The 26,438-nt window shown below is 38.3% G+C and overlaps 4 protein-coding genes across 5 annotated transcripts; 3 read left to right on the top strand and 1 right to left on the bottom strand.

Annotated features, from left to right (window-relative positions):
• The first annotated feature begins 8,277 nt into the window (after window positions 1-8,277).
• On the top strand, window positions 8,278-9,903 carry LOC111490194 (squamosa promoter-binding-like protein 3). Its single transcript, XM_023138716.1, has 2 exons — window positions 8,278-8,772; window positions 9,522-9,903. Exons 1-2 carry the CDS (start codon window positions 8,405-8,407, stop codon window positions 9,631-9,633), a joined length of 480 nt encoding a protein of 159 aa, XP_022994484.1. The 5' UTR covers window positions 8,278-8,404; the 3' UTR covers window positions 9,634-9,903.
• Window positions 9,904-11,983: 2,080 nt separating this feature from the next.
• Window positions 11,984-12,709, bottom strand: LOC111490204 (dormancy-associated protein 1-like). 2 transcript variants are annotated; one of them, XM_023138732.1, is made up of 3 exons: window positions 12,569-12,709; window positions 12,281-12,482; window positions 11,984-12,195 (listed from the first exon to the last, which is right to left on the bottom strand). In XM_023138732.1, exons 1-3 carry the CDS (start codon window positions 12,657-12,659, stop codon window positions 12,159-12,161), a joined length of 330 nt encoding a protein of 109 aa, XP_022994500.1. In that variant the 5' UTR covers window positions 12,660-12,709; the 3' UTR covers window positions 11,984-12,158. The 2 variants fall into 2 exon arrangements, with proteins under 2 accessions (XP_022994500.1, XP_022994501.1); XM_023138733.1 differs by having other exon boundaries at window positions 12,281-12,476.
• Window positions 12,710-19,237: 6,528 nt separating this feature from the next.
• On the top strand, window positions 19,238-23,847 carry LOC111490101 (receptor-like protein kinase At5g59670). The gene is made up of 9 exons (XM_023138587.1): window positions 19,238-19,506; window positions 19,818-20,879; window positions 20,959-21,106; window positions 21,242-21,313; window positions 21,451-21,522; window positions 22,376-22,447; window positions 22,526-22,603; window positions 22,709-22,887; window positions 23,268-23,847. Exons 1-9 carry the CDS (start codon window positions 19,437-19,439, stop codon window positions 23,381-23,383), a joined length of 1,869 nt encoding a protein of 622 aa, XP_022994355.1. The 5' UTR covers window positions 19,238-19,436; the 3' UTR covers window positions 23,384-23,847.
• A 617-nt stretch (window positions 23,848-24,464) lies between these two features.
• LOC111490195 (ethylene-responsive transcription factor 12-like) lies at window positions 24,465-25,680 on the top strand. Its single transcript, XM_023138717.1, has one exon. It carries the CDS (start codon window positions 24,995-24,997, stop codon window positions 25,472-25,474), a length of 480 nt encoding a protein of 159 aa, XP_022994485.1. The 5' UTR covers window positions 24,465-24,994; the 3' UTR covers window positions 25,475-25,680.
• Window positions 25,681-26,438: the final 758 nt, after the last annotated feature.

Here is a 26,438-nt window from a genome sequence, read left to right as displayed (position 1 = left end):
AAGTCCAAAAAAAAAAAAAAACATTATAGAGTACTAGAAAATATGAACTTAACTCAATTCTTCAGCCAAATAAGAGAAGGAATAAAAACGGAGTTGATGGAAAGTTAGACCACGTGATTTTTGGTGATTTTCGGTGACTCGTTGGAAATCTGACAAGGTTACTAACGAGTTGAAGAATGGATCCAACCCACCAATTGTCACATCATGAACTTTTTCAATACTTAGAGTGTGAAAAGATCATTGAAAATGTAATTCCATCCTCCACTAATTAAAATGCAAAGTTAGTTGTAAGTTTAAAGATCAAACTTACCATTAAAATGTAGGTACATTTTTGAGACATGGGTCCTACAAACCCACCAAATGGCATGGCCTACTACCCAAGAGGGCACTATGACTTGAGGGCATCAGGACAAGTGAATCCAAAACTGGCTAATATGAAAGCAACTCAACATGCACGCTTTTGAAGCCGAAGTTCGTGGAATTTTGAAGTTCAATGAAGAAGAAACAGATAAGAGGAGACCTCACACCATCAACTCTACAACTCACCACATATCCCTTGTGTTCAGACAATGATCTTAATCCCATTTTGGTCGGCCGCTTATTTCGACATCCACTTTTCACAAACAAATACATGTTTTATTAGTATGGGAGGAAACATTTTCATTTAGCATTTGATGACTCCGACATTCTCCTGCATATCTTCCAATATGATCACGTTATCTGTTAGGTTAAAAAAGGTGTTGAAAAAACTAGGGCAGAATGAAGACAAGTCAACTATTATTCGCTGTGATAGTAGCTCTGCTATCAAGCTTTCAAAAAATCCAGTAATGCATGGTTAGAGTAAACACATAGATGTGCGTTACCATTTCCTTCGAGAGCTCACAAAGGCTGGCACGGTGGAGTTGGTGCATTGTGGCACCCAGAAACAGTTAGCTGATATGATGACTTAAAATTGGATGTTTTCTTAAAGTTGAGAGAATTATTGAAAGTTACGTACATATAAACTGATTACTATTTGTGTTCTAGTTTAAAGAATGAATAATTATTTCGTGGATTGGATTTTACTTGACTGTCTACGGCTCCATTGCGTGTGCTCGGGGTAGAAGTTTTGTATAAATGTATCGCCATGCTATTAAGTATTTTGATTTAAGTTCTTTTCTTTCTAAGAGGTGGAATAGAATAACCCGGTTGAAGCGTAATGATCATACGTCTGTAATGCATTGTATGTCCCATAATAGGTCCCATTCTTCTACCCTTTCCCGGGAGTCGATGACTATTCATAGCTATTACCTTGACACCAAAGAAGAGTTCGACCCAATGCTTTATTTCTGTCCTAGTTGATCCCGATTCGATAGAAGTATATTGATTTTTCCCCAGTTAGATTTGAATAAGATTTGATTTAGTTATTTGATTTAGATTTTCTTATTTTCAGTGTATTCGATAAGGCTATATAATAGCCAATTTCATGGTTCAGTATTGAACTACTTTTTTCCGTGAAAATTATCCTCACAAATCATGCACATGAGTGGGTATCAAACAAATTCTAAGATATCCATTTCTCAATCTATAATATATACAGTTGAAAGTCTTTGTAGTTTGATGAGAAAGAGAAATGGATGAGTTTCTTTCACAAAGTTTGAAAACTTCGATCAAATTGAACATTAATTTAAACACCAAGTGGGAAACCAACATGTCTAGTGGTCATGACAAGACTCATCACTATTCACTCATTCCTCTTCATTATTTCTATCTTTTCTAATCAAAATTATTTTTAAAGTTTGAATTTTGATTTTGTGGACTAAAATGGATATATCGATCAGTGTGGCAGCGAAGGGGTCTGTGAAATCCCACGTTGGTTGAAAAAGAGAACGAAACATTTCTTATAAAAGTGTACAAACCTCTTCCTGACAGATGCGTTTTAAAATCGAAACAATATCGGTTAGCAGTGGACTTAGACTATTACAACACTAGTCATATAATGTAATTTGTAGACTACCTCATAAGTGTCGAAGTATCATTATTGTACCTTAAACTTTATACTATTATATTAGAATAATTTGTAGACTATTTTATATTATAAGTATAAAAGTGTGAGGAAGATGGGTGATATTCTCTCCTAAGTTGGCAAGAAAGATATATTAATCTAAGAGAATTTAAAATTGTAAAATATCAAATTGTCATCATTATGTCGATCTTAACAAGGATTTGCTTACGTTAAATTGAAATTCTAAGCACTTGTAACCTTGTTGTCGTCCATTATCCACATTGTATTTAATTATTTATCCCTTTAGGATTTGTTTAATCAATTTATTAAATATCTCCTACCTAATTTAGGTGCTCCTCCTCGTCCACCTATGTCGAAAATATATTTTTTTTAATATATAACGGTACGATGTCAAAAGTGACATTCTTTATCTCCGAAATACTAATACGGTCCTTTCAGCCAAACTAAACATGCTTAAGTTTGAAGCTCGTGAAAAGAAGTAACAACTCAAGCCCACCGATAGCACATATTGTCTTCGTTGGGTTTTCCCTTTCAAGGTTCCCTCAATATTTTTAAAACACGTATGCTAGGGAGAGGTTTTCACACCCTTATAAACAATGTTTCATTTCCCTCTCCAACCGATGTGAGATCTCACAATCCACCCCTTTCAGAACCCAGCGTCGTCAGTATAGTCGTTTCCTTCTCCAATCGATGTGAGATCTCACAATTCACCCCTCTTCGGGCCCAACATCATTGCTGGCACTCGTTCCTTTCTACAATCGATGTGGGATCTCACAAAAGGTGCATAGTGTTAGTATAAATAATAACTATGAAGTCTTTTAAGCATTTCTTAACCATTATATAGATCATTATCATTCAAATGTAGTCTCGATTCATTGATGTACTATCTCATAACTCGAGCATCACACCACAACAAAATATATATATATATAACAACAATAATTTGATTAATAAGAGAGATAAGAATGGTTAAATAATAATAATAATAATATAGCCATCATTTTCGTTGTTAATAACTTAGCGTAGGAGGCGGTGTAGGGTTTGATTTTCTTAATCACAAGTGAGATTCGTCAACTTGTTTGGATTTACTTAATCTAATTTTGAAATTTTATAACCAATTCTTAAATTATCATTATGAGCTTGATTTTAATCTTAAACGTGCTTTATTGTAGTTAAAGTTAATTTGTAAATTTAGTTAATAAAAAAAATAAAATTTAGTTCGTTACAAAAAAATATGAAAATCATTTATAAATGAGCACAAATTTATGAAATTCTACATCTGTAAGAGACGGGAACAAAACATTCTTTGCAAGGACGTAAAAACCTTTCCTTAGTAGACGTGAATTTAAACTGTGAGATTGACGTCGAGACGTAGCAGGCTAAAGTGGACAATATCTATTAATTGTGGCCTCAAACAGTTACAAATAATATTAAAGCCAGATATCGGATAGTGTGTCAGCAAGGACGTTAGGTCCCCACGAAGGGTGGATTGTGAGATCTCATATCAATTGGAGAGTAGAACGAAGCATTCATTATATAATAAGGATGTGGAAACCTTTCTCTTGTAGACGCATATTAAAATTGTGAGGCTAACGGCGATACATAACGAGTTAAAGCAAACAATATATACTACCAATAGCCTCGAATTCTAATGGTTAACAATTTCTATCCAAAATTAACCATAGGGTTTAAATTTTTTTTTTTTTTTTGAAAGTATTTTTATTAATTTATCCTTAAAAAAAATTGTTAATTTAAATTGAAATTAATTTGAACATTATAGAAAATAAATTAAATAAAGTTCAACCCATTAAAATTAAATTTATAATTTAATTATTTTTTATTTATGCACCTAAAGTTGAAAAAATCACAAAGAGTAATATGTGGGGAAAGGATATCTTTAATTCATTCATATCCTAATAAAGAAAGATTTTTGTATTTAAATTATGAATGTAAATAATAATGGATTAAATATAGCGTTAATTACGATTAATTATTATAAATAAGCATTAATTACTCTCATAAAAAGCCACTGATCATGCCCACTTTACCCCTAATTTTATGTGGTCGGCTGAGATTGGTTGTACGGCGGACGCCCACCGCCACCGCTAATCTTTCCTTTCAGCCCCTCCCATTAAAATAATTGCAATTTGGTACATTTTATTTTTGCCGACACTTGGATGTAGGCCTGGTTGTGGGCCTTATTGGGCCGTTGCCTAAATGCTGACCTCGAGCTCAATGGGCCTGGTCCAACCTATTTCGACCCAATGCCCCAAGGATACTATGTGGGGATAGTACTCGCATACAACTTTCAATAAATAGACATTTTAATTATTATTTTTTTATTACAATAATGGCCCCTTAAACAGTTGTATTATAATTTCTATATTTATTAATGTAAAATATTAATTTATTGATAAAGTAAAATAGTTATTAATCTCACCAAACTTTTTTTTTTTATTATTATTTTTTTTTTTTTTTGTAAATATTAGGAGCATGGTTGGGTGTGAACATGGGAGTGAGAGTAACATGTGTGCAACAAGCAACGAGCGAGATCGAGAGACATGCGATGTGGTGGCTGCAAGCGAGAGTGAGAGTAGAGTGGCGAGTGAGTAGCATGGTGCATGCGGCTGCAAGAGAGTGCTATGTGATGGTTGCGACCAAGAACGAGAGTGGTGCAAATGCATGGGAGCGCGATTGGTGTGGTCATCGATAAAACAAGTTGCACATCAGTATGATGCTTACCACACCAGCTTCGACTCGGTGCCCCAAAGTTTAGGGTTTAAGGAATACTATACCCTCTTTAGGTTAAATAAATATACTTACCCACGAATCCTTTAGAGTTTTCTCCTATTTTGTGTAAATTAGATTAGAAATAAGTCAAACCAAATCGGACAGTGATCTCACAGATCGTGGAGTGTGTCGTTCACACATTCGAGGAGGGAACTTGGACCTTGGCCCAATTTCTCTCTAGTCCATTATGTGCAAAATTTCATTATTTCTTTTGTTGTTGGTTTTATACTCCAATATAAAATCAGCCCATTTTTCCTATCTAAGATTTGTGATTTGACTTATTATTTTAAGTTACATGTTCGGAGCCGAATTTGCTGAGTATTGCCAAGATCAAATTTATTCCTTGTGAGCTTCTTTATGTTTTATTGCTCCAAAGTAAGTATTGGATTATTTTTATGATCGTCCGTCAAATCGTATAGGACTTGTTGGATGATGAAAGTCCCACATCTGCTAATTTAGGAAATGATCATGGGTTTATAAGTGAGGAATACTAACTCCATTGGTATGAGGCTTTTTGGGGAAGTCCAAAACAAAGCCATGAGTCATGCCCTAAACTTAGTCAACTTAGTCGTGCACTAATATCATACTATTGTGGAGAGGACTGACTCTAGGTTTTCATCGTGTTTTGCATTCAGGTAGAACTATAGCTTTTTTTAAGCTTAAGTGTTCCGAGACAAATCTTGGGTTATTCTTAAGATCGATTGAGGAACTCCGTTAAGATGTTTCTAGGTTTTTATCAATTTCGAGATAATTTGGTAACTTGTGGCATTCCACTTTTGTGTTTTCCATGTGGCTTTCAACATGTTAAGAATGGATGACAACCTACTCAACACACTTGGTAAGCTGAAAAGAGGGGAAGGAGTGTGTCAAGTATATGCCAGACACAACAGCACGCGCCCACAACGGTGCACATGGCTACTCAAAGATAGCCTCCGCAAAGCAATGAAGAGGCATTCCTTATACTTCTACCTCCCATGCTAGCTACACAATTGCACACTTGCATCGCCTCTACCTCGACTTCGACACGTCATTTTATTATAAATTTTTATTTTATCATAGTCCTTCTTTGGTTTCTTAGATGAGGAATTACCATGTTTTCGGCTCAACTCGTGTTAGGACTCTTTGACACTATTTGTATCAGTATATTTCATTGTTTATACCATGATTCTCTCACAACTTTACTATTTGATTTCCACTGAGGATCAACTAGTAATGAGGCTAAAGAGTTCTTTTCTCATATTTTCTATCCTTGATGTTCTCTATTTTAATCGTCTCATAATTGATTTATACCAATATGCAAGTTTTACAATCAAGCTTTCTTCTTCATAATCTGTACCAACTATTGTCAAAATCTAGACGTAAGAAAAACTCACCTAATCTTTATTGACAACAATGATAAATTTGTTTGGTGAGGTGAGTGCATGACCTGCAAAATAATAAGAAACTACATATTAGTGCGGTAGCACCACCTCTACTGCTTAAGTTAGCTCGGATGCCATGAGAATTGGGTTGTAGCAAGGTTTAGAGTACGAAGAAATGTACGTATTTTCATTTTCTTTATAAATTAGGCTAGAAGCGAGCTAAACTGAACCTAAAATAATGTACATAAAATTAAGATCGATAAATTTGTGATAGAAATGATTTATATTGATTCACTTTATGAAAAATTAAAATCTCAGCTAATATGATTATTAGTTTTGAGTCGTAAGTAACACAACTCATAGTTGAGTAGCATAAATGATTTTTTCTCTTAAAATTGTTGGATGAAAGTCCCACACTGCTAATTTAGGGAATAATCATGGGTTTATAATCAAAGAATACTATTTTCATGAGTATGAGGTCTTTTAGGAAGTCCAAACCAAAGTTATGTCAATAGAATCCTCAATTGGAGAGTCATGCTTCGATTGGGGAGATGTACTTTGTTCGAAGGACAATTTATCCCGATGAAGAAGTCCACAATTACAAACGAAGAAATATAACTAACGTAGAAGGGATATATATATATAATAATGTATGAGATCAGTGACCCAGTACAATTTGGGTAAGATTTGAGTGAATTAATGCTTCCGAAAATGTAAATAAGTACAGACTCTGAGATGAACTTAAAGCCATTTGGACCCACTCAGCATAAAGCTCTAATGTGCTGCACCGTGAGCTATCCCTCTAGCCAGTACAAATGGGTCCAATTTTATATCTCTTTTTCTTCATTATTGCTGTTCTTAGGGTTTCCATCAAACTCTTTTTCATTTTAAATACACATTCAACTCATTATTGTGGTATTATTAACCCATGTTTGATACCTATTTTTATGAACATAACTATATTTTGAATCCATTCAGCCTCATATATGGTTTGATTAAACCTCGTAAATAGTTTTTAGTATCGTTTTTTTTTTTTACTATTATAAACTCGAAAGATCATCTTAGAATTAGAACTAGGGTTCTAGGGTTCACTCCACAATTGACACAGTACAGAAAATGAACAGAAAGAACCATTCCCTAGAGCAGCTTCATTTTAAATTACTGTCATAAATAAAGATAGATAAAGATAGAGATGGGATACAAAATGGGTCCAATTCATGCATCTCATTTATATTATATATAATATCTCTACTTCCCCTCATTAGGGTAACATTTCAAGCCTATTGATATCAGATATTGTCTATCTCTAGGATTTTCTTTTCGAGCGGTTTCTCAAGGTTTTTAAAATGCATAGACTAGGAAGAGGTTTCCACACCCTTATAAAAAAATGTTTCATTTCCCTCTCCAATTGATGTGGGATCTCACCATCCACCCCCTTCGAGACCCAGAGCGTCTTCACTGTCACTCATTCCCTTCTCCAATCAATGTGAGACTCCCCAATCCAACCCCTTTGGGATCCAGCGTCCTTGCTGGTACACCACCTCGTGTCCACCTCCCTTCAGAGCTTAGCCTCCTCACTGGCACATCGCTCGATGTTTGACTCTGATACCATTTATAACTACCCAAACCCACTTGCATAGATTGTCCTCTTTAGAATTTTCCTTTCGAGCTTCCCCTCAAGGTTTTTAAAACGGCTAGGAGAGGTTTCCACACTCTTATAAAAAAATGCTTCGTTCCCTTGTTCCCCCTCTCCAACCGATGTGGGATCTCACAACTACTCTCCCCCAAATTTTCACTCTAAAAACCACCAAATCTTTGAAAAACTCGTCGAGCTATGCACACGTTGACCCACTATGTTCGAGTTGAACTACTCCAAACTTGTTTGGAAGACAAATTTTGCAAAGATTAATAAGTGAGTGGGGGATAGGTCTCTAAGATATATTTTAAAGTAATTGTGTACTCCAACTTGGCTGCTCAAGGTCTGTGGAGAACATTATTGGTTCAAAAACCTTACTATTATAAAAGAAAAGGGGAAAAAGATGATTTTTTTAGCAACCCCATTTGCCCTTATTGTTTATAGATAAATGTTTATGGCTAAAGATGGGAAAAATGACTCAAAAAATGGAGTTTGTGGTCCTTTGCCTCTGGTAGTAATATTAATACTCCTAATCTTCTCTCTTCTTTTCTTGCCAACACCAACCAATTCTTTCTCTTCTTACTCTCTGTGCCTCTGCCTTTCTCTTTTGAAATGGCCACCGGAAAAGCCGATGGAAAACGGAGACTAAATTACTACGACACGGAGGAGGACGAGGAGGAAGAGGAAGAGGAGGACGAGGAGGAAGACGGTGATGGAGAATTAGGGTTTGGTGAGGATTTCAATAAGAAGAAAAAAATTGTGGGTGGTGGTGGTTCTAATAAAGGATCAGGATCTGGGTATGGTGGAGCTGCGGCGGCGGCGGTAGCGGTAGCACCGTCGTGTCAAGCGGATAATTGTAGTGCTGATCTGTCGGGTTCGAAGCGCTACCATCGCCGCCATAAGGTCTGTGAGTTTCATGCCAAAGCTCCGGCGGTTGTGGTTGCCGGAATCCACCAACGGTTCTGCCAACAATGCAGCAGGTAGTTTTGGATCAAAACCCTAATCTTAGATCTGCTTCTAATTCTATGGTTTAAGCCATTTTTTAAGCTAACATGAAAATAAATTAATCATATGAGGAAATAACATGATTAATTTTCTTCTATCTCTATGATGAAATTGAGGATTTAAGATTAATAATGTCATATATCTGACAAAGTTAGGGATAATAATAGATAGTTAGGAACGACATACGAATAATAGATGGATATAGTCTACTTTGAACACATGATTTTTCTTTCAGTTTCATTGAAAAAATTATGATACTAATGGGACGTTGTCCTTCAATATGCTCTTATCGAGCTTAATTCTTCCTTTAGGAACATCCTGTCTTTCTTTCTGATAAAACTCAATTACGGCACTATGACTACCGTCGCATCAAGCTTATCACTTTAACTTGTCACTCAGAATTACGCACCAACATAGCTTAGTCTAAGGCATGAGTCAGATACTAATTGACGGGAACAACAAATCCAATGCAACTCTTACTAATATAGAGCTCCAGTCGTAGTCCCTTGCTTTCCATCTAAGGACTTTGATAATTGAGTATTAGACAAAATTGTATGTAGGATTTGATAAATTTAAGATTTTATGAGGTACATTTAGGTTTTAATGGTGTTTAAAGCCATATTAGTTGTGAATTGTTCTAGTATCAAACATTTGGTCACGTTAAGCTACGATTATATTATGGATAACTAAAGATACATCATTTGTATTCCTCTATGAAATGGAGATTTCATGGGCTTATGGAGTTTGATCTAACAAAAAGAAGCTGTCGGAAGCGGTTGGCCGGACATAACCAGCGGCGGCGGAAGAGCTCATCGGACGTCCATGGCGAAAGCTGAAGCTAGGTAGCAATGACCAGAATGATGAACATTGATGTAGTTTATAGGGTCTTCCTTCCCCAAGCAATTTTTTCTTGGTTTTGTTGTTGGTCAATGCTTCCATTATTTTCACCTCTGCTTGCTCTCTCTCTTCTGTCAATCCCCAGCTTTTGGCTTTGTACTGGAAGACCAATTTATTGCTTTTGTAGGGAAGGCAGTCTTATTTTTCTTCAACAATTGCATTCATAACCATTTGGAATAATTATGAGCTGCACCTTTGTTTTGTTTCTATTCTCCCCCTTTGGTCTTCGTGTTACTAAGCTGCACCTTTGTTTTGTTACTATTCTCCCCCTTTGTTCTTCGTGTTCATAAGACGAGGCATCTAAGGTGATAGCAGTTTTTCGTGTTCATAAGACAAGGCATCTCTAAGATGATAGCAGTTCTTCGCGTTCACAAGACGAGGCATCTCTAAGATGATAGCAGTTCTTCGCGTTCACAAGACGAGGCATCTAAGATGATAGCAGTTGTTAGTGTTCATAAGACATGATAGCAGTTCAAAATACCAATTCCCATGTCCATTAGGTTGCCATGGAACATTTGAAGTAGTGTGCAATCATGAATGCATGTAATAGCAAACGTCACATTTCTTAATTCTGCTAATATGGTCATTAAGCAAAGAATACCAACGAGAAATGATTGAATAGCTTACCTCTAATATGGTCATTAAGCAAAGGATACCAACGAAAAATGATTGAATAGCTTACCGCTAGCAGATATTGTACTCTTTGGATAACCAGGCTTCCCCTCAAGATTTCCATACCAATGGTTTCGTTCTCTTTCCCAATTGATGTGGAATCTTACAATCTACTCCCCTTTGAGGCTTAGGGTTCTCACTGGTACAACTCCCGGTGTCTAGCTATTAAACCATTTGTAACACGCTCCTCTCTCCAATTGAGGTGGGATCTCACAATCCACCCCACCCCCTTGGAGGCCCAGCGTCGTTGCTGGCACACTATCCAGTGTCTAGCTCTCATACTATTTGTAACACATTCTCCTCTCCAATTGATGTGAGATCTCCACTCCCTTGGAGGCCAGCATCCACATTTCTTATAAAAGTGTGAAAAACTCTCCCTAATAGATGCGTTTAAATAGACTTCTCCCATTAGCGGTGGGCTTAGGCTGTTACAAATGGTAACAGAGGAGGTACCGAGCAAGGTGCAAACCTCATTCTTATATAACATTAGGCATTTATTAGGAAAAAGTTTTCGAGGTTTTCACAAGGTTACCTTCCATATCATCAACTCACTCATAAATAGGGTGATAAAAGCAATACAGGACACCACTTTTGAAGGATAACCAGGTAGACGTAGTTGGACGATGAAGATGACAAGCATTCAATTCACATCCACTGCATTAAGTTTAGTAAATTCTCAATAGCACAAGTTGAATGATCACACATCCAATTAACCAATCTAACCTTATCTTACACCATCAGTCTTCAGTATCCTATCAGTAACCTACCAGAAGAACTTGCTTAATTGCTGTTCAAATGGAAGTCACTTCCCACAAATGATCACAAACTAATAAACTAGCATGAATGCAATAGTACAGACAAGACAGCATGATATATGGTCATTATTGCTCCACATAACAAATAGTACACTAAGAAAGAAAAAGTACATTTCAGTCCATAGGATTAACCTTCAGCTCGAAGTAATTGAGGTTACCTTCACGCTGTCAAAAGGGTGACCGGTAATGACAGTGGCGACGCCGGCAATCAGACCCCATCTTCTTAAACCAGGAAAACAAATCCAGTGGAGACAGGGTGGACTCGATAGCTCAGAGGATTAGGGTACATGACTACGAACCACGGCGTCATGGGTTCGAAGGCAAATGGCTCTAAAGAGGAAAGGTTCTTTTTTTAGGGTATTCTTCGAAACAGATCCAATGGAGACAGGGTGGACTCGGTAGCTCAGAGGATTAGAGCACGTGACTACGAACCACGGTGTCAGGGGTTCGAATCCCTCACTAAATAACTAACGGTATGAACGAGGTAATACAAAGTGTTAACTATTGAGTCAAGCTAGATTGTCCCACTAGCACTTCTACATAAACTCTACCTGTTACTAAAATAGCTTATGATACACCTCATAAGATACACACGTCATACTTGCCAACTAAATAAATCAAATAAATGTCACTAGGAGTTGCATGAGGCAAGAAGGAGCTTGACTTCGTCCAAGACCCATCTGTCGAAAATCCGGCTTAGTGATCTGACGGTGCTAAGTGAAAGGGTTGTCGCTCAACCGATAATAAAAAAAGCATGTAGTTAGAATGAGCGAGGTATGTTATTAATTTTAAAAAAAAAATACCAAAATTTTGTGATTATGAGGAAATGCCACCATGAATGAGTTAACATGGCAAAGGCAAAACTTACAAAGGAGAGTTTGGGGCAACTCACTCTCTCTCACAGGAAGGGTTGCTACAAATTATAAAACAGAACATAAATTTCAGCCGGAAAGGTGGCGACGACAGTCACCGGAGCTTCAACGGTGCTGGCTCCTGGTACCTTTACTATAAAGCCTGTGAAAAAAATGAACCCCATTTCATTTCAGAGAAGTGGGGGGGAAAGAATGATGAGTATTGATTGATTGATTGATTGATTTACCAGTCATAAACGGTGGGGGAGTTGGGCTGAGGCTTGTCGAACACATCGGAGCCGATGGACTTGGTGGCCAGATTGCTACCTGGGTTGAACACACTCCTCCACACATTGTCCGACGCCCGCGGCGACGCCGGCGACATTGGCGTCTCTGGGCTCGCCGGCATCGACAGCGATCTCTGATACTTTCGCCCTTCTCCCTCTGTATCTACACCCCAAAAACAGAGCATCAAAATTGAAATCAGGTAGTCCCCTGTTTTTCCTCTGTTTTTAGTGATAATCAGAAAAAGTTACCGGTGATGCTGGTTGCGATTCTCCTTAGCCTTCCAAGGCCGCGATCGGGCTGAGGGCCAGCCAAGACATCATCCCAAAGCTTCTCCAGCATATTTCTCTGTTTTTGTTTTAGAAGATTTAGATTTTTGAAGTGTTTCAGCTTCCCCTGCTTTTGGTTATATTTATATATATAAATCTCTTCCTTACAGGCATGCGGATAAAAGAAGGCGAGGAGGAAGACTCGGTCTAACAGGCTTTCAGAGATGCAATACGAAATGGGCTTTGTCCGATTCTTCGGATTACACTACATTTTCCTAAAATATCCTTACTATACTTTCCTTAAAATAAGAATGAACAACAGATCCCATCCAAAATATAGAATTGGATTGAAATTGATAGCATTTAAACATAGCGGATCATACTAATGGAGATAATATTCACTTATAAACTCATGATCTTTCAATAAATTAATCAATGTGGGACTCACTCCCAATAATCTTCAACTACATTCATTTATCTCTCACAATCCTTTTTCACTCAAAACTGTAAAATGAACCCTCAACTTTCTGCTTCATTTTTCCAATGGTGTTCCAATGATTCCAAAGCCATTACAATTTTAATACAGTCCGTCTACTCCTCGTTTGTACAACTTCACAAAACTCCTATGCTCCTAAATCCCAAAAATATTCGTTGGAATCTCGAATTTTCATGGACAAATTCTTTCTGTTTCTTTCTCAAATCACTCTCTCAATTGGGTATGTAAACTACTGAATGGAGAGACTGGATATCGAGTAGTGTGTCAACGAAGACTTGGGTATGTAAACTACTGAATGGAGAGACTAGATATGTGTGTTAAAATGAGGACACTAGGCCTCAAAGGGGTGGATTGTGAGATCTCACATTGATTAGAGAAAGGAAATGAAGTCTTCATTATAAATGTGTGGAAATCTCTCCTAGAAGAGTCTTTTTAAAACCCTGAGGGAAGCGCAACACAAAAAGTCCAAAAAGTACTATAATTACTAAACGATGAATTTTGGCTATTACAAAAAAAAACAATATCTGCCCTTGTGGACTTAGACGGTTACAGAAATAGAATAAGGTATTTTTGAAACATTTATAAAAAGATTAAAATGAAGAAAAAGTCAAGTCTAGTTTAATGTTAGAAGATCTGTAACATGAGTATATACATGTCATTTCTGTTGTTTTTCACAGAATTTAACTGAATTCTGACTACGTTCAGTTTGTTTTATTTTTTTGAACAAATGTCCTATTTAAAATAAAAATCATTCTAAAAATGGCTGGAGAGTGGCCAACTAAATTTGTGCCTTCCTCCAAAATTTCAGTCTAAAATTCTGTTGATCCATTCGAAGTGTTTTGTCAAATGGTCAAACTGGCGATTTTCTGAAATCGTGTGAATAAGAAAAAACGGTAAAACTCAGGTTTTATCTAACAATCTCCTCCTAAAACCTGTAGTATATCTACCTTACTATGTGAACTCCGATCTTTGAGCGTAGTTCTTCAAATTTCACCCGCGCCAGGGACTTGGTGAAGATGTCTCCAAGTTGTTCATCTGTTCGGATGTAATCAATTTTGATGAGCCATCGATCTGCACATTCTCGAATGTAGTGGAATCTGATTTCTATGTGCTTGCTTCGTTCATGCAAAACTGGATTTTTGATCAGGGAGATCGTAGCTTTGTTGTCTACGTATAGCATTGGTGGATCACTTTCTCTCCCGATGAGTTCTTCCATTAGTCGCGCAAGCCAGATCCCTTGTGTTGCTGCCATCGAAGCGGCGATGTATTCTGCTTCACAGGAAGACAAAGCAACTACCTTCTGTTTTGTTGATTGCCAACAGATTGCGCCGCCTGAGAGAAAATAGATCATTCCGCTAGTGCTCTTACGATCATCAACGTCACTGGCCATGTCACTATCACTGTAGCCAACTAGCTTGAGTTTCTTCTTTCCGCTCCCTGCGCAGTATCTTACACCCCAGCCTCTGGTTCCGGCTACATAGCGCAGGATGCGCTTGACAGCCACTAAATGCTCCTCCCTAGGTGCTTCCATAAACCGGCTCACATATTCAACAGAATAAGCAAGATCAGGACGAGAGTTTACCAGATAGCGCAGACTCCCGACAATGTTGCGGTAATTGGTGGAGTCGACTGTCGTCGTAGTGCCAGCCTTCCTTAGTTGGAGTCGGGCCTCCATTGGCGTCCTTGTAGGATTACTGTCCACAAGTCCAGTTGTGTCCAGCAGCTTCTTTGCGTATGCACTTTGGCAGATGGAGATGCCGGTAGAATTCTGTTGCACTTCGATGCCGAGATAGTAGCTGAGCATGCCGAGATCGCTCATCTCGAAGTTTTTCGACATCTCCTTCTTGAACCTTCCGAGGACTTCCATGTCACCTCCAGTGATTATGAGGTCGTCGACGTACACTCCCACGATTAGTCGCTTCTTGTCATGGCCGTGCGTGTACATGTCATGCTCAGAGGTGCAACGTTTGAATTTCAGTGACAGTAAGGTACTGTCGAGCTTCGCGTTCCAGGCTCGTGGAGCTTGTCGAAGCCCGTAGAGTGCCTTGTGCAGGCGCAATACTTTATTGGGGTTGTTGTTATCCAGGAAGCCAGGTGGTTGTCGGACATAAACAGTCTCCTTCAGCTCTCCGTTAAGGAAAGCAGACTTTACGTCCATATGGTGAACCTCCCAAAAGTAATGTGCTGCAATTGCAAGTAAGAAACGAACGGATTCTAACCTTGCCACTGGCGCAAATACCTCTTCGAAGTCCACTCCTTGCTTCTGGACATAGCCCTTCGCCGGGCCTTGTGCTTCACAACTTCTCCTTTTTCGTTGCGCTTCAGTTTGAAGACCCATTTGAGCCCTATGGCTTGGTGTCCCGGCGGCATATCCTCCAGACTCCACGTCTGATTTTCGGTGATGGATGTCATCTCCTCCTGCATTGCCTTCAGCCAGCACGGGTTCTTTTCTACTTCGGCGAAGGTGTTCGGTTCATCTGTCTGCACTGATGGCATGTAGTTCGGCCACTTCTTCGAGCTCGCGCTCTGCCAGTCCAGGTGGTTCACCTCCTCCTAACTAGGTCGTCCATCCTCCGGTACCTGGCCTCCAGATCAGTATCGTGATCGGCATCCAGCGTCGAATCCGCAGTCCGTGGTGTTGCGAATTCCACTGGTTCAGGGGTTGCACCTGCTGGCGGCGGTGACGGCTGCTGATGCTGGGCTCCTCCTTCTTCCGGCTCAGTGACGAGGTACTTCACCGTAAATTGATTTGAATTATGGTCTGCCTCGATCACGTCATTCCACTGCCAGAAGGTGCTTTTCGTCGAAGACGACGTCGCGAGACACGTGAGCTCGCCCCCCTACAGGATCATATAGTTTGTACGCCTTGCTCCCGGGTTCATAGCCGATAAAAACGACCTTCAGCCCCCTAGGATCGAGCTTAGCGAGGTGGGGACGTGTTACCTTCATGTATGCGACGCAGCCGAACACGCGAAAATGATGTACCGCTGGTTTTTTGTTGTTCCAGGCCTCATATGGTGTCTTCCCATCAAAGCTTCGGGTTGGTGGCCGATTGAGGAGATAGACGGCCCGTCATTACTGCCTCTCCCCAGAATCTCTGGGCATCGAAGTGAGTGAGCCTGCCCAAGATGTGTGTGTTTTTACACTTCGCATTTTCTTCTACTCGAACCTGAGACCTTTGTGATGTTAGGTCAAAGCTCTAACCACTTGAGCTATTCAACTTGTTTGTTGATAGGTTGGCTCCTCTGCAATGATATACACCGATCTTCAAGTTGTTGGAAGAAAATGCGTAACAAAAAGGAGAGAGAAAATTAACTGAATAATTAACTGAATTCTAACTGCGTTCCGTTTGTTTTATTTTTGGAACAAATCTTCTATTTAAAATAAAAATCATTCTAAAAATGGCGGGGAGAGTGGCCAACTAAATGTGTGTCACTCCCTACAAAATTTCAGTCTAAAATTTTGTTGATCCATTCGACATGTTTTGTCAAATGGTCAAACTGGCAATTTTCTGAAATCGTGTGAATAAGAAAAAACGGTAAAATTCAGTTTTTATCTAACAATTTCTTCATTAAATAGCTTATAATAATATCATATTATATAGTTTTGAGGGAAGAAAGACGGCATTTGCAGTCCCAGTACAATTAGATTAAACCAACATTAATTAATATTACCCGAAACTCTTTGATATTTCCACCATGAACAATATAATATAAACTAAACATCTGATTGCAAATAAGAACACAACAAGCAAGAAACTATATTTAAGGCTTAGTTTCAGACACTCAGATCTTCAAGTCAGCCATGGCAGTCCACTCAAAGACCAACCCCGATATCAGCAGCAGCAGTAGCAGCTCCAATTATTCACTCTCCTTTTCCGGGTTCGTAACTTCTAAAGATCGCCAACCCGACAAGATGATCAAAACTCGAGACCATGGGTTCAAGTTCGGTTCCAGTGTGGCTAACCATTATGGTGACCAGAGCTTGCCAAAACTAGAACAAACTCACGTAAGAATTTTTACTAAAACTACTCACCTAATTGAGGTGAAATTGTCTTATTTATGAAAAAAAAAATGAATACAATATATTTGCCTTTAATAAAATGTAAATATTCTTAACAGATTTCTGGTAAGCGGCGGGATAGACTGATTGTGAGAAACCACAGTATTAGACGAGGTGGGCGAAGGATAACGGAGGAGGAAGAGGAGTCGTCGTGGTCGGGGTGGAATGTTTTCCGGTCATTTGTTTCGCCGTGCAGGGAGTGCCGAGCTAGCAAGCCTGCTGTAGTTGAAGCTCGCCCTGTTCGAAGGGCTTGATCATCATCTTCATCTCATGGTCTTGTTCAAAGGACATGAATTTTTTGAGCAAAAATGTGTTTGGCAATGTATTTTGTTTATTAATTGGATGCATTTAATGAATTTAATTTCGTTTATTTTATTCTATTTAGAATATATTTAGGCTAAATTAATAAAAATACTTTTAAACTTAAATTTTTAATGATAAAGAATTTTTGTAAATCAATTAGTATTTATTTCAAAATTATCCTCGAAATTTTAATAATCATTAAAAAAAAACCCTTATTTTAAAAAAATTAATTAGTATCTTCCATTTTTTAAAAAATTAAAAAAATACTCTAACAGTTTAAAAATACACTAATAAAATTTTAAAAGTAGGATTAATTCCATTTACCTTATTAAGAGAAAAAAAAAAATTACTGTCAATATACGGACGAAAGCAATCTATTGACATCTCATAAGTTTATCTCTAAACTTTCTAATATTACTTTTGAAAGCTCATGAGTATTTTTGAAACGTAGTATTAACGTAATATGAAGTTTTTAGAAAAAAAATTTAAGAATATTAATAAAACTTTTGAAAACTTAAGAATATTTTTTAATAGCTGTTGAACGATAAAAAGGGTAATTTTTACACCATTTTTGAAAATTTAATATTATTTTGGACACAAATTATTAACGGTTTCCATTTAAAATTAAGGTAAGAGTATTTTTTAAACTTATTTTAAAAATTAAAAATATTTTTTTTAGACTTTTTCAAAATTTTTTAAAAACTTTTAAATATTATTCAAACTTTTAAAGTTTATATATATATTTTATTATGCAAAAAAAAAAAATATAGAATTTCAAGAATATTGACGGAATATATTCTTTCCTTAAAAAAAAAAAAAAAAAAAAAAAAAAAAAAAAAAAAAAAAAAAAAAAAAAAAAAAAAAAAAAAAGCCTCAATTTGGGACGAAGCAAAGTATAAGAATTAAATCTACCGGATGATTATGCGGTAATTGGGGGTCAAAAGATAAAGTCAAACCCAACTAGCATTCTCCACCGTCCGATCAAAGACTGCGACTCAAGATCAATTCCAGGGCATTTTGGTCATTTTGTATTTGCCCTCCAAGTTATCTGCATCGCCTTCTCCGCGGCTCTTGGCCTTTGGTTTCTTCCAATCGAAGGAATATATCTACGTGGAATTACAAATATCCCGTTTCTTTCCGGGATTCACTCCTCTGCGGCGCTGCACACTGTAGTTCCCATGATCACGCCATCTATTGCACATCACCACCGTACGTTACCCATACATTTGAACTCGATCATCTGTTTGGACGGTGAAATGATATATAAAATAAGGTTAAAAAACACCTTTGACTTTCCAGTTTAGTTTTTAATATTATATTTTTATTTCGAATTTTGAGTTGAGTTTTCATTTGGTTCCTACTCCTTACAGCTATTGGAGACATTTCTTTGGTCCCTTATAAAAAACGTGGGTTGGGTGAAACTCGAAAGAGAGTTCGAGAATAGGTAACTTCGAATCATTCTCTTGAAGCTTATCCTCTTCATTAGAAATGATCCGCTGGCTTCGAAATGACCTAACCTAATGAAGAAATATGTCTATAATTACTATAGGCTCGAAAAACAAAGAGAAAATGTATACGAACGAGATATAACTATATTTTCTAACCTTCCTTCTCAATCTAAGCAAGCGTATTTATGTATAAACAAGTAAAATTTAAAGGTAATTGTGATAAATAAATAAATAATTAATTTATTAAAAATAAGTCAAAGTCAAAGTCAAAATAAGCATTGGGATAGTGAAGACGCATGAGCGGTGATAAGGTCGAGCAGCAATTATTAGAGCCTCAGTTCACGGGTCAACCAACACAAATGCATAATCAATTCTCACCTGCAAAGCTAAGCTGCGGACGTCCCAGAACACTCTCTCCTCAAAGCTAAGGAAGAACACAAGAACACAAGAACAAGAACAAGAACTGTAGATCGGAATGTGAAGTGAGGATTTCATTTGGCTGAGTTAATTCGATCATAACTATTCATCGCTGCTACTAAAGATGCTCAGATTTCTTCTCCTCTGGCTTCTGATTAATTGCTTCCTTGTCTCTCTTTCCTCCGCTCGCCCTCGTAAGCTTACACTACTCTTTTTCATTGCTAGTTTCTTGTTTGAATCTGCTTTTTCTTGTTTCTGTAGTGAATTAGGATTGAATCACTCTCTTTCTCACTAGTTCTCGTTAGCGTTATGTTAATTCAATTGCTGGAACGATTTGGATTGGATTCATTGGCGGATACAGTACTTAGGTTTTGTTGATTTCCGTGCGTTTTAATTGAATGTTGATTGAAATAGCGTCTTGAATTTCTTGATTTAGTTACTTTTGGCCTCTGGCAAGGAGATGTGATGTGATGATATTCTCATTGTTTGATTGATATTATTGAAGAACCATTTGCTATGCGCATAAGTTGTGGAGCTCGCAATGACGTTCACACATCTCCAACGAATACGCGATGGCACAAGGACTTTGCATATACAGGAGGGATACCGGCGAATGCGACGCTTCCAAGTTACATTTCTCCTCCGCTGAAAACCCTACGCTATTTCCCGATGTATACGGGTCCTGAAAATTGCTACATCATCAACAGAGTGCCGAAAGGACACTACTCTGTGAGGATCTTCTTTGGGCTTGTTAACCAAACTAATTTTGACCATGACACTGAACCTCTATTCGACGTCTCTGTTGAAGGCACACAAATCTGTTCTCTTAAATCAGGGTGGACTAACCTTGATGAACAAACATTTGCTGAAGCCCTTGTGTTTTTAATGGATGGCTCTGCCTCTCTCTGCTTCCATAGCACAGGTCATGGAGATCCTGCTATCCTTGCGATTGAAATCCTTCAAATTGATGAGAAAGCGTATTATTTCGGCCCTGATTGGGGTCAAGGAGTGATCCTTCGGACGACGAGAAGACTTAGCTGTGGTGCTGGGAAGCCCAAGTTTGATGCAGATTATAATGGGGACAACTGGGGTGGGGATAGATTTTGGAGTCCCATTAAAACTTTTGGTCAGCAGTCTGATCATATCATCTCTGTTGAAACCAGCATAAAACAGGCTTCGATTTTGCCAAACTTTTATCCAGAAGCTCTATATCGGTCTGCGCTTGTAAGCACTGATAGTCAACCTGATTTGACATATTTGATGGATGTCGATTCCAATAGAAACTACTCCATATGGTTTCACTTTGCTGAGATTGATGCTTCAATCAAAAATGTTGGACAAAGAATTTTTAACATCTTGATAAATGGTAACGTTGAATTCGAAGATGTGGATATTTTGAAACTTAGTGGTGGTCACTATACTGCTCTTGTGCTTAACACTACTGTTGCTGTCAATGGGAGGACTTTGACAATCACCTTTCAGCCTAGAGAAGGTAGTCATGCCATAATCAATGCAATTGAGGTGTTTGAAATTGTTTCAGCTGAAGTAAAAACATCCCCAGATGAAGGTAGGCGTAGATCATACTGTATTTCAGTCTTTAAATTCTGGAGACATATTTCTGACTGATTTTTGTCACATTATTGTAGTTAGGGCTTTGCGGAGCTTAAAGAAGGCATTAGCACTTCCTGTTCGTTTCGGATGGAATGGTGATCCATGTGTTCCTCAACAACATCCTTGGAGTGGAGCAGACTGCCAATATGATAGAGCTGGAAACAAATGGGTCATCGATGGACTGTACTTTCCTTATCTTCTTGTTTCTTCTTAAGAATATCAAAACTTTGTAGTTATCTGAGATGATATCATGCAATCATATGGCATTGTGTTCAATCAATTTGTTTACAAGCATTAACTTCTACTTTGCATGGCCAGGGGTCTGGACAACCAAGGTCTAATGGGATTCTTGCCAAATGAAACATCTCACCTGCGTCATCTACAGAGCATGTAAGTTATTGTTTGAAGCACTTTCGCCTTTGTAGTAAATACTGAGAAAATTTTGTATTGGTTTTTTGATTGATTTTGATTGCTAATGGGCCCGTTGATTGGTTCATACACTAATCCGTTCATGTATGTTTTTCCAGAAACTTAAGTGGAAACAGCATTCACGGGCCCATTCCAGCCTCACTCGGAACAATAACCAAGTTAGAAGTTTTGTGAGTGTTGCCTATAAACTTCTTTTGAATTTTTTTTTTTTTTTTTTTTTTTTTGTAGATTTCCAACTTTTGTAGTCTAATCTACATTCTTGAACTAGTGCAATTTTAGAATTACAGCTTGGTATGATGACTTAGATGATTAGCTAGAATCCATGACGTTTGAGTTCCTTAAGTCACATAATGTGAGTTTTTATCTCAAACTGTGAGATCCCACATCGGTTGGGGAGGAGAACAAAACATTCTTTATAAGGGTGTGGAAACCTCTCTCTAACAGATGCGTTTTAAAAACCTTGCGGGGAAGCTAGAAAGGAAAGCCCAAAGAGGACACTATTTGCTAGTAGTGGACTTGGACCATTACAAATGGTATCAGAACTAGACACCTGGTGATGTGCCAACGAGGAGGCTGAGCCCCGAAGGGGGTGGACATGAGGCGGTGTGCCAGCAAGGATGCTAGGCCCCAAAGGGGGTGGATTGGGGGAGTCCCACATCGGTTGGGGGAAGAGAACGAAACACCCTTTATAAGGGTGTGGAAATCTTTCCCCAGCAGACGCGTTTTAAAAACATTGAGGGGAAGCTATGAAGTAAAAGCCCAAAGAGGGCAATACCTGCTAGTGGTGGGCTTGGGCCGTAACTTTGTTTTAGAGAGAGTGGGCGACTGCATGTATCAAGTTGTGTGAGAAATACTGAGAACAATATCACAATACGAGATCTAATGGTTGGTTTGGAGCCACACCTCATCAAGTGCAACAGTTACAATAGATTTGGATGGTTGTTTCATTTTATATTTGGATTGATGTCTCTTAATCTACACAACTTTGGTAGTGCAATGCTTGAAATATGTTTCCTCTAATAGGGATCTCTCCTACAATTTCTTCAATGGATCAATTCCTGAAAGTCTTGGACAGTTGACATCACTACGAACACTGTAAGATTCTTCTATCTCCAAAACAATTAAACTTAATGATCATCAGATCAAGACTTTGTCTTATCCCTTGATTCACAGGAATCTCAATGGAAATTCTTTGTCCGGAAGAGTGCCTGCTGCTTTAGGTGCAAGGCTATTGCACAGGGCTAGCTTCAAGTAAGTACTTGCTTTGTTATTGATTACATATGGCAGTGAACATAGTACAGTTCATATACTTTTTTCTTTGTAAAACAACTTAATATGCTATCCTGGATGGTACAGTTTTACTGATAATGCCGGTCTCTGTGGTATACCTGGGCTACCTGCATGTGAGCCACACCTTTCTCCTGGTGCGAAAATTGGGATTGCATTTGGAACTTTAATCATATTCTTGCTCATAATTACTTTTGCGGTTTGTTGCTGGAAAAGGCGGCAGAATATCCTCCGAGCGCAGAATGCTGGTAAGAGCATTGTTGATGAACTTGTAGTTCTAAAAGTAACACCACGATTTTACGTATCTTCCTTTAAGAGATAGGGATAATGTGAGATCTCACATCGGTCGGGGATGAGAACGAAGCATTCTTTATAAGGGTGTGGAAACCTCTCTATAGCAGACGCATTTTAAAAACCTTGAGGGGAAGTCCAAATAGAACAATATCTGCTAGCGATGAGCTTGGATTGTTACAGATAACCTCTTGGTATGGCATAGGTGGTCTCTGTTAATATGGCTCCAGGATCCCTAATGAGGCAGGTGAAAATGGTATCAGTAGCCTAAACTCACTCCTAATGAGAAATTTTAGTCATTAAAATCTAACCATACATTAATGGATGTCTGTTGCAGCAAGAGATGCTCCATATGCAAAAGCTAGGATCCATTCATCCCGTGATATCCAGATGTCAAAACATAATCAAGGCCATACAAGGACTCCCACTGAAAACGGACGCTTGATTCCATGATTAAACAATCAAAACTGCATCATTGAGCTAGCTCCTTGGTATGGCTGCTTCAAATTTGATCGAAGATCAAGTAATGGATCCAAGTGCTTCGACAACGGTACAGATCGTTGCACCGTTTGTGAGAAAAGCCAATTCTTGTACATTGGTACCATTCTATACTCCTTATTACTTGAACCAGGAGATGGGAAGAATTTTGCAGAACAATAGAGAAACTGGTAGCATACAGAAATGATGAATATAGTTATTAAAGGTTTCTGTAGGATTCAGTGGCGGACTACTCTCAGACCCACCAGCAAAGGTTGAGGTAGAGAACCCATTTTCTTTATATTCCCCTGTCCCTAATTGTAACTTCATCCCATTTTTTTGCATTCTACATGCTGAATCTATACAATTGCGTACCTTTCTGGCTTATATGAATACAATAATGTGTATCTAAATCGTTACATTAGAAAGGTTTCTTGTTATCTTTAACTGTTAGCTTCTATAATTACTAAAGCAGGTAAATGGAAGGGTGGGAAGGCATATTGGAGTGGACAAAACATTTTACCATTTATCCTCCATGTAAGTTCATTTCATTTACTGAACAACAAAGGCCTTAAAAAGGGGATCCAGACGTCAGTAAGCGCTGAAATGGCCTTACTTCCTTGTCTTGAATGACATAAAAGCTACCAAGAAAGAAAAATAAATAATAAAGTGTGTTAGACGAACATGACTCCGCTCTGATACCATGTTAGATGAACATGATTCTCCACAATGGTATGATATTGTCTACTTTGAGCATAAGCTTTCACGACTTTGTTTTGGGCTTCCCAAAAGGCCTTATACCAATCGAGTCAGTATTCCTCACTTATAAACTCATGATAATTTTCTAAATTAGCTAATATGAGACTTTCATCATTCAACACAGTGAACCCCATTATTAAAAAAGTTTCGTGTTATGGAAATAGTGTTTCTTACTTATAAACCTATGAAAGCCTCCCTTGAGGTCTTGAAGCTCTCGAACAACCTCCACTTAATCGAAGCTCAACTTTTTCTCAGAGCCCTTAAACAAAGTATACCTTTTATTCTACACTTGAGAATTCTATCTCTGATATCATGTTAGTAACCACAACCTTCTACAATTGTATTGATATTATCCACCTTAAACATAAACTCTCATGATTTTTCTTTGGTTTCTCGAAAAGAACTCGTACCAATGAAGATAGTGTTAGCCGGGGTAAAAATGTAAAAGGTAAGGAAAAGAAAGAAGGCCCAGTCCGGCCCAATTAGAAGGTGTCCCCTACGACTGAGACACCAGTTTAAAAAGGGTCCACGTGTGGCGATTTGTCTGACAGTTCAGAGCCCCAGTTTCCCACATAGTTTGTCAGGCGCCGCTCAGCCCCCCATTCGTAGGGCTTACGTCATCTTCTTCACGTCTAATCACCCGGCGTCTCCCTCCTTATCAAATCTCTCTCATCCGACGGCTCACATTTCACACGCTTCTAATTCCTAATATTTCTGCGTATTTATCCCGTCGTCTACCCGCCGATCACGGGTGACTTCCTGGCTTCTTCTTCTTCTTCTTCTTTTTACACTCTTAATTCCGTTTCCTTGTCGATTCCCTCCTCCGCCATGGCTTCCACTCGCGACGGTCACTACAGAGGCGTCCGGAAGCGCCCTTGGGGTCGCTACGCCGCCGAGATTCGCGACCCATGGAAGAAGACCCGTGTCTGGTTGGGTACTTTCGACACCCCTGAAGAAGCCGCCCTTGCTTACGACGGCGCTGCTCGCTCCCTCCGCGGTTCCAAGGCTAAAACTAACTTTCCTCTGCCTCTCTCCGCCGCCGGCCTCTGTTTCGACCTCAACGTTTCTCGACCCACTGCTTCACCCTCCTCCACCTCCTCCTCCTCCTCCTCTGCTCGTCTTCTCCTCGGTGATTTTCTCCGCCATGGCGCTCCTCGCCACAAGATGTGTAATGTGGATGTCGAGGTGTCTCCGGTGCTTGTCGATTCCAGCGCTCCGACGCCGCCGTCCAGTACGGCGTCGTTTATTGGGCATGTGCGGCGTGTTCTACCCTTTGATCTCAATGAGCCTCCGCCGGTGTGGCTGTGATTCATTGAACGAAATATCTTCCACGGCGTCCACCGGCGTTTTTTACGGACTTCTCGCTGTTCTTTTTTACCGGTCCTCTGTATCCATTTTCACCGCTACATTTCAAGAAAAAAAACCCATTAAACCAAAAACTAAGATATGTAAATACAAGTTCTAGGTGGACATTGATTCATTGTTTCATGTAATAGATAAATTAGAGATGTCTATTTAATCGGAGAATCATAAAAATGCTATCTTGCTTGTGCTTTTTCGTTTTTTTGGTAATGAGAGGATTCTATTAACATGGTCTGATCAAGTTTAAAACATGATTCTGATATCTCGTTAGGAATCACTAAAGGCTCATACCAATACCAATGAGATAGTAATGCTTATAGAATCATGATCTAAATTTAGAACCAATATCTTCTACTAGATGAATCAATGTGGAACTTATTCCTTCTTCTTTTATAATAAAATAATGCAATAACACTAAATAATATGAACATCTAAGAGAATACCGGTGTTTTTTTTGTAGAAATATTTATTTAATATGTAGCGATTTCATGATATTAGTTAGTGTGGATAAGAAATCGAGAGAATTTTCTCTACTAACTAAAAAGAAACATCATCCCTATAAATTTATATAAATAAATTTATTTTAATTTTATAAAAAATAATTGATATAATTCAAAAAAAAAAAAATAGAGAATGAAATAGGCAGATAAGATTGAATTATTTTTTTTTAGTATAATTATTTTCTGAATAATCATTTGGTTCTTTGCAATTTCAGCACCTTAATTATTTTATCTAATTTACCCTCTCTCCTTCTCCCCACGCGCTCTCTTCGCGCGTGTAATCCACTGCTCTCAATTTAATCAGCTCACTAAATTTTTAATTTTCTCCCATATATTTCTTATTAATTAAGTTTATGCCAATTGACTAATTCCTTACTTAAATAGGTTTTGGTGTATTGTTTTTAATTATT

The sequence above is a fragment of the Cucurbita maxima genome, unplaced genomic scaffold (assembly GCF_002738345.1).
Source record: "Cucurbita maxima cultivar Rimu unplaced genomic scaffold, Cmax_1.0 Cma_Scf00015, whole genome shotgun sequence".
Lineage (NCBI taxonomy): Eukaryota > Viridiplantae > Streptophyta > Magnoliopsida > Cucurbitales > Cucurbitaceae > Cucurbita > Cucurbita maxima.
The sequence above is the reverse complement of the archived record's forward strand: the minus strand, read 5'-3'. Positions and strand labels throughout refer to the sequence as shown.

Bases quoted from the DNA above. Each gene is read 5' to 3' on its own strand.
- LOC111490194 (XM_023138716.1), top strand. From the start codon at position 8,405: ATGGCCACCGGAAAAGCCGATGGAAAACGGAGACTAAATTACTACGAC. The intron at 8,773-9,521 runs GTAGTTTTGGAT...TATGAAATGGAG, and splicing joins TTCTGCCAACAATGCAGCAG to ATTTCATGGGCTTATGGAGT.
- LOC111490204 (XM_023138732.1), bottom strand. From the start codon at position 12,659: ATGCTGGAGAAGCTTTGGGATGATGTCTTGGCTGGCCCTCAGCCCGAT. The intron at 12,483-12,568 runs GTAACTTTTTCT...TTTGGGGTGTAG, and splicing joins AATCGCAACCAGCATCACCG to ATACAGAGGGAGAAGGGCGA. The intron at 12,196-12,280 runs GTAAATCAATCA...TTTTTTTCACAG, and splicing joins TCCCCCACCGTTTATGACTG to GCTTTATAGTAAAGGTACCA.
- LOC111490101 (XM_023138587.1), top strand. From the start codon at position 19,437: ATGCTCAGATTTCTTCTCCTCTGGCTTCTGATTAATTGCTTCCTTGTC. The intron at 21,314-21,450 runs GTAAGTTATTGT...ATGTTTTTCCAG, and splicing joins CTGCGTCATCTACAGAGCAT to AAACTTAAGTGGAAACAGCA. The intron at 22,888-23,267 runs GTAAGAGCATTG...TGTCTGTTGCAG, and splicing joins CCTCCGAGCGCAGAATGCTG to CAAGAGATGCTCCATATGCA.
- LOC111490195 (XM_023138717.1), top strand. From the start codon at position 24,995: ATGGCTTCCACTCGCGACGGTCACTACAGAGGCGTCCGGAAGCGCCCT.